At 38.2% G+C, this 7,410-nt stretch overlaps 1 protein-coding gene across 7 annotated transcripts in view; it reads right to left on the bottom strand.

The window, feature by feature from the left end:
* Window positions 1-602: 602 nt before the first annotated feature.
* MRE11 (MRE11 double strand break repair nuclease) overlaps window positions 603-7,410 on the bottom strand; it is a 25,371-nt gene continuing 18,563 nt past the window's right edge. For 6 of the 7 annotated variants that reach the window (XM_076328280.1, XM_076328279.1, XM_076328283.1 and 3 more), the window contains 6 exons: window positions 7,055-7,271; window positions 6,043-6,126; window positions 4,960-5,015; window positions 4,413-4,489; window positions 3,955-4,033; window positions 603-2,794 (listed from right to left, as the gene is read on the bottom strand). In XM_076328280.1, coding sequence (XP_076184395.1) covers window positions 2,744-2,794; window positions 3,955-4,033; window positions 4,413-4,489; window positions 4,960-5,015; window positions 6,043-6,126; window positions 7,055-7,271 — 564 coding nt within the window. In that variant the 3' untranslated portion in view covers window positions 603-2,743. The remainder of the gene's footprint in view (window positions 2,795-3,954; window positions 4,034-4,412; window positions 4,490-4,959; window positions 5,016-6,042; window positions 6,127-7,054; window positions 7,272-7,410) is intronic. The other variant, XM_076328282.1, reaches the window with a different exon arrangement.

The following is a 7,410-nucleotide window of genomic DNA, read 5'->3' as shown; positions in this document are numbered from 1 at the left end:
AGACACACTAAAAAATGCAATTTGGAAGCATTCAAAAAAAGGAATAGTGCCTTTTTTTCTTTTTAAATACACAGCAGAGTGTGCGTCCCCCTCCCCCTGCCATTTCCCTGGGAACAATCTTTCTTTCACTACTGTGGCTTTGCTGAATTTTTGAGCTTTCCTGGGGCAGGTGGATTGGAAGTTACATGAGTGAGAAGTGACTTTTCAAAAACTATCCAGTATGATCTCTGAGAAATAATGTTGATTTTCTGAGCATCCTACCCCCCCGTATAACAAATCACATTAACGATTAGAAGTATCTGTTTATAGCACAGTCTTTCTACACACACCAGGTTACATTTTCCCCCCCGAGGTGAAGGATGCCATCTTTATCTTCTATACCAGACAATTTGAGAACTGCTGCAGTTTAACACTATAAACAAAGCTGCTGTGAATTTGACAGTTGACTGAAAAAAAATTGTGAAAAACGTTGAAAGAACCTTTGATACGATTCCTATTAATCCTATATACCTTACTAAAATCTTTGCCTAGGATGTGCCTGCAACATCACAAGATAGAGTTCCCTTAAGACCTTAGAGAAACAACAAACTAGACAATTTAAGTCTTTATAACAAAACAGGTTTAATTTGGTGTGGCGGGTTGACCTTGGGGGGTTGCCAGGTGCCCACCAAGCCGCTCACTCCCCATCCTTAGCAGGACAGGTGGAGAAAATCAGATGCAAAAGTCGTGGATTGAAATAAAGGCAGTTTAATGGAAAAAAGCAAAGGTCATGCGTGAAAGCAAAGCATCAAAAGAAGATTTATTCTTTATGTCCCACCAACAGGCGACGTCCAGCCACCTCAGTACACGTAGTGGTTGCTTTGGAAGACAAATGCCTTAATAACAAATGTAGTCCCCCCCTCATCCTTTCCTTCAGCTTTTATTGCTGAGCACAGCATCATACGGTGTGGAATATCCCTTTGGTCAGTTGGGGTCAGCTGTCCCGGCTGTGTCCCCTCGCAACCTCTTGCCCAGCCCCAGCCTACTGGCCTTTGCGGGGTCGTTGGAGAGACAGCCTTGATGCTGTGGAGCACTGCTCCGCAGCAGCCAAAACACTGGTGTGGTATCAACACCCTTCTAGCTACAAATGCAGAACACAGCACTGCATGGGCTGCTACTGGGAAAGTTAACTCCACCCCAGCCTGACCCAATACACGCAAACAGCAACATAAAGCAGCAAAGTGTTTTAAAAATTTCAGTCCCTCAGATTCAATGTAATCCATTCAACTGACATTCACGGTTTACTTAACAGAAATAGTTTATTAAAACACAAAAAAATCTAAACCCTCATCTTGAAGGGTATTTACAGCAGCTTTTTAATTGCATAGGTAATATTATAGCTTTGACAGCCCATAATGAAAGGAAAGAGCTGGACTACCAAATTATTTGCTGATATCTTAAGCGATCACACTGCTTTGTAAGTTGCTACTGAGCTCTACACTAGAAATTTGCAGGTCTTGATCATTTTTATGGAAGTCTTCAGGAAGCTCAAGGCTCATTTAGGTTCCCTGCTACAGCATATATGCAGGCAAAGTAACAACGGTCATGTTCAGTGGCAGCCAGAGAAACACAACTGCCCAATCCCATCTCTTTGAAGGAGAAAGTAAAAATGCAAAGGCGTGGCTGCAGCTACTCAGCGTATTTAGTGCTTCTCTGACATGCTGGGATGTTAGCCGATGAACTCTTCTGGCCTTTTCCTTCATTACCTCTAATGGCCACAGCTTTAGAACAGCACTTTTTGGGGAGTGGGGTGTACAGAGGTGGAAATAGACAAGGAGGAATAGATCTAGGTCTTGGCTCCTTCAACAGAAGGAGTGGTTCCCCCACTGGGAACACAATATTGTATTTTAAAAGCCTCATTTGGAGAATATTTGGAAAATAGTGATGACATTTTAGGAGGATTACTGAAGCAGTGGGTTGAGGAAACAGATACCTGAAAAATGTCAGCTAAGAAAAAGGCAAGAGGCAACGCCTTGCCTGTTACTGGCTCAATTGGTTTATTCTTCAAGCAGCATTCCTTGTGAAGCTGTAAGGTTCTAGCCCTCGGGTAAAAGCTGACAATGCAATTCAATCTGAAGTCTTTGGCACTTCTTGAATTGCAGAGCAGAATTCACTCCCGTATACTATGACATTTAATAACAGTGCAATAGTGGGTTTAGTTCTCCTAGTAGAGTTGAAAGTATTAGAACATTTTCCAGCTTCAGTACTGAAAACTGTATTTTTTGGTCAAACTATTACTCTTCAGAGTTTTCAACTGTATCCATAGAAAATTGCAAGTACAAGTTTCATTATGCTGACCGGGTCCGTGTCCATATCCATACTTGCATACTACTATAAATTTACTCCTCTGCAAAATTCAAGCCCAAGAGATGGAGTTTTCTATAAAAGATATGACCATTATTTACATTATCATCCCAGAAAGAAAACAGGTTTTTAGAAGTTTCAGAAAGAACTTGCAGTTTCAGGCAGTACTTCAGAATAATAGACACTAGTCGAATGCATCAAGCAACGCAACACCCAAATTATACCAAATTTGGTGCCACTGAAAAAAAAACACCCCACCAAACTCAAAAACATTTCATAGAAGTGAAAATTGAAGGCAAGCCATCATTTACAGAGAAATGTCACATACAGAATGCCTTGCAAACCATTTTCCACCTTCTTCACTAACTTTCATGGTCCCTCTTGTATAGTGAGCCAGAAATCACTTAGTTCTTCTTGATGTTGCAGTGCTTTTGAATGGATCAAATTCATCCTGCAATTTGTAAACAGATACACATTACTAGAACCAGCATGCATTCTGAGTCATAAAAAGTAAAGTCACCTTTAGATTAAACTAGAAAGCCTAGTCACATTATTCCATGTTTTCTGACAGATCTGTTTTTGTTGGTTTTGATATGAAAGAGATTATCTGTTGATTTAAAAGTCCAGATCACAAATGTGTAGAGAACAGAAACTGAGTTTATGTCAGTATGATCAGAACAGCTACTTTGAAATGAGGAACAATCTATATTTCAGGTGTGACCTAGGAAAATGTTATCCTTATGAGCAGCACATACCTCAATGAAGTTATGTCCATATACATATCACACACCATAATTTACTGAGATTTGCATGAATCAAAAAAAATGTTTCTTTTTGCACATTCAAGCAAACATGCAGTTTTGTATTTCAGGTACAGGAAGAACAGATAGCATAGTGGAGAGAAGGGACAAGAATGTAATGTTTTCCCTGAAGTGGCCAACATCTGACATTGTTAAGGCTAGGATCCTGACCATACATGACAGTCTGCTAGTCTGTGAAAACAAACTGCACAGTGCTTCACAGTATAATGTGTACTCTATTCAGTGGAAAACTGCAAATAAAGTTCTACTTGTTTAACTGTGGAAGAAACCATTTCCTAGCAGTTCAAATATATACTGCAAGAACAGACATCTTAAACTTGAAAACAGTGTTTGAATTTTTTTTTTTTAAAGTGTATTTACATGATTTGCAACAATAAAACAATAACATGCCCTGGAAAATAGCCATTTTTAAATGCAAAAAAATAAAATTCCTCTTTTTTACAAGAATAAAATACATAAACAAATTAAAGGACATAGCGAAGCACTAGAAGAGATTACCATTACTTTCTTCCCTAAGCAAAATAACCTAATTCCACACATTTCAGGAATGACAATTAACTGATTAAGAATTGAAGGGAAAAAGGACTGGATATTTTCCTGAGGTCCCTTCTAGCCTTATTTTTCATGATTATGTATATATTCTCATTAAAGCTGGTTGCAATAATCTAGCCCTATTGGGGGGGGGGGAAGCTCAATTTTACTCTGAAATGCTTTATTCAAATAGTTGTAAAACAGTAAGCTATAGAAACTTACACGAAATAAAAGAAAAAAAGACCACTATATACCATACCTCGTCTGACTCAAAATCAACTCCTCTAGATGTTTGGCTTTGTGAACCTGTTTTACCACGTGAAGATGTAGTTGACAACCTTAAAACATACAAAGAGAAAAAAGGGCATCAGCATGTTCTCAATTACCAGACATTCCAATAACTTTCCCTTCAACTTAGATTTGGACCACCAATACAGAGATTAAGAATGAACAGAAATAAGTAGAACGATTTAAATTCTCAGACTAACATATTAATTCTAAAGCTCTGACCTAGCTTATCTCAATCAGTAGACCAATTTATTGTTACAGAAAGATCATCCACATTAATAGGTAAAAATTTATATAAATTCTCTAAGAAGTGTTATGACTTTCTTAAAAATCTGTTTTTTCAGGTAGTGGATCAGATCCCTGGACTCTGCTGATTGCCAATCAGAAATAAGGCAGTCATGGTAGCACTCATGAAGTAAACATACCAACCTTTGGTTTACTTTGGAAGAAGGAACAATAGAAATGTCTTCTAGATCGGAGTCATCATCTATAGTTTCCTGAAAAAACTATATAATTTATAAAGCTTTTTCACAGAATTTATTCTTACAGCGATATAGTGCATACTACTACAGTACTATAGCATAGAACCTTCGGGGCTTTTTCCAACTATGTACCTACTTAGTTATAATATACACTTGACATGGCTCCAGGCTAGAACTGTACAATGTGCAAATACAGCACAAGTTTTGCTCTTCAGATCTTTGATCTTGCGGAAACCTCTAAAATACTCATGTATATACACTCTGTATCTTAGACTATGGTCACAAATAAAACATGGTCTTTGTTTTTCTCAGACAAACCCCATACCAAAAAAGGGTAAAAAAGGTCTACAAATTAACATGCAGAAACTTACTGCTGGAACTGATAGCTTGGGAACATCTGCTGGTTTAGGCTAACGTTTTGACCATGTATTTATTTTTCATATCGGAAGACAGCAAAAGGCAGCGCAACTTCACTCATGCAAGATGCTTCTTACCTCGGAGTAAGATTTAGATGAATTCAAGGTGGGCTCTGGTTTCAAAGACCTAAAGGCTAGAATAAAACAAATGTAATATTTTTAAAGTGCTCACACAGTGAAATGCAAACAACGTTATATCATTCTTTTTATTTAAGACCTGCTTAGCACACATTTCCTCTGCAAAATACCCTGTAAAACAAACAAGCAAAACCCCCCAAACCAAAACATAAATTAAGCTTTTGCTAGAGTCTAACAACCCAGGGACCTAACCTTCTGTGCAGCAGCAGGTGCTTCCCAGTCTGGCTGAAAAACCTTCAGTAACTTTGGTTAAGAGGAAGAGAAAAATATTACTATAATTGATATTCCTGTATGTCTAACAGTTTAGACATCAACACTGCTGCTAAAATTAATTTCTCTGCAGTATTTTAGGTCATTTGCTGACCAATTTAAAATTTAGGTAATTTGCTGATTCATTTAAAACTCACTCTACCTTTGGGTATTTTGCGTGGGATTCATGTATAGATTTGTGAGCAGTATTTTTTTAATACTCAGATTACCTATGTTGTTTCCTCAGAGCCTGTCCTCTGTAGCAAGGAAGGGCTACTCTCACGTACGTGGCTTAAATCGTAGATAAGTTTCTCTTCCCTAGTAAAAACTGGCATGTCCAAAACTTGCTACAATGTAAGACTAAATGGATTTGCATTAAAGCTTACTACCTTGTAAACATCAGTCAAGTTTAAACTTTTTATCCACTGAGGAATATTCTGCATAAAATAGATGCTATTAAGTCACATTCCTTCTATGCTTATTCCGTAAGGAACTGCATATAGTAAGATGTTCTCTATTTCCAGTTCTAGTCAGAAGTTCCTGACACATTTCATTTACCCTCAGATAGTGGGATATCACTATTCTTTTTTTCCCCCTCCATTTTTCTTTCTCTCATCACTGTTAGTTATTCTATTTCATTAGAACCAAAAGAATTTCTCACAACTGAATCGGACTAATAGAAATAAAGGCAATTAAGGCACTTCTTCATTAAACAAACACCTTCATTACAATTTGAGAGAGCAGATTAGTGTAACGGACAGACTGAAGGCCTACCATCCATGACAGACATATTCTTGGCAGGCACAGATACAGGCTTGTAGGTTCTGCTGCTAGTAGCTGTCTCTTGGCTAGTGCTTCCTGTAGGGATAATAAACAATATGCAAATCTGTTCAGTGGTTTGTTTTTTTTCCCCTTTAGTCTATCATTACTGAGTGGGAAGTCACTTAAAAACCTACTTTGCTCCCTCACTTTCTTCCTTGAATCAAAGCCCTCCTTACATGCAGAAGAACTGCTCTGGGTCAAGTGTTCAAAGCTCCACAGACACAGCCTCTTAACACACACTCCCCTGCTCTGATGGGATCACAACAGTGTTGGAGCACATGCTCATAGAACTAGTTTAAAGGCACTAACCAAATCAGTCCTAAGATGACTGCCTTTGTTTCAACTAACACTGCTCTTAGACCTTTGGGCATATTACTGAGACAACTCAAAGGAGTATATTACTGCAAGACCCCATCTTTTCTTTTTTTACTTATATTTATATATAACGGAAGTACATATATAATGGAAGTAACGCTGTCACTGTAAAGTGCACAATCACACATAGCCAAGGAGCTATTTAATTCATTTTGCTTAGGAAACACTTCCCATTTTCTCAGTCACTAGAAACAATGAAGTCTCTTGCAAATTGCATTAGGATAGAGACAATCTGTACCTCCTCTCTGTACTGATCAAATGCATTACCTTTAGCAGTAACAAAGGTTTATCCATGAACTTCATTGCACAGACCTTCCCAATAATACATCTTTTAAGTGTCTACTATGTTTCCATAGCTGGGAAGCAAGATACTGTTCCTTTAATCACCCCATGAAAAAGTCACAACTTAAGCCTTGTAAGGCAGTCAACTGTATGTAATATGATACCAAAAATATTTGTGAATAATTTTTTTCCCAGTAGGAGACCTTAAGCAACAAATTTCCTCTTGATGGAAGCATGAGAAGAGAGTTGCCTTTTAAAGAAAAAAAAGTCAGTAACTGCAGTACAAAGAATGTGGAGTTTTTCTTACCTCTTCCCCTTCGAGATGAACCTCTTGCTGCTGAATTTTGTCCTCTTGCACCTCTTGCCCTACCTCTTGCCCGACCGCTTCCTCGGCTCAGTGTTGCAGGAAGGCCATCATCTGAATCACCAGTGCCTTTCATCCCTGTATCCATGAGTTCTTCATCACTGGAGGCTGCAACAAGAACTGTATCCTCGGATCTGTGGGCTCTAGCCCTGGTCATTGCCTGAAATGGAACAATAAGTGCTATAGGAAAAAGAATCTTAAATGATGAAATGCAGCAGTGTTAAATCCTAGTTGTGATATATAGTTCTAAACCATTGAGGCTTAGAAGACCCAAATCCACAGCGTTATGGAAGGCAAGG

Source organism: Aptenodytes patagonicus, chromosome 1, assembly GCF_965638725.1.
Source record: "Aptenodytes patagonicus chromosome 1, bAptPat1.pri.cur, whole genome shotgun sequence".
NCBI lineage: Eukaryota > Metazoa > Chordata > Aves > Sphenisciformes > Spheniscidae > Aptenodytes > Aptenodytes patagonicus.
The sequence above is the reverse complement of the archived record's forward strand: the minus strand, read 5'-3'. Positions and strand labels throughout refer to the sequence as shown.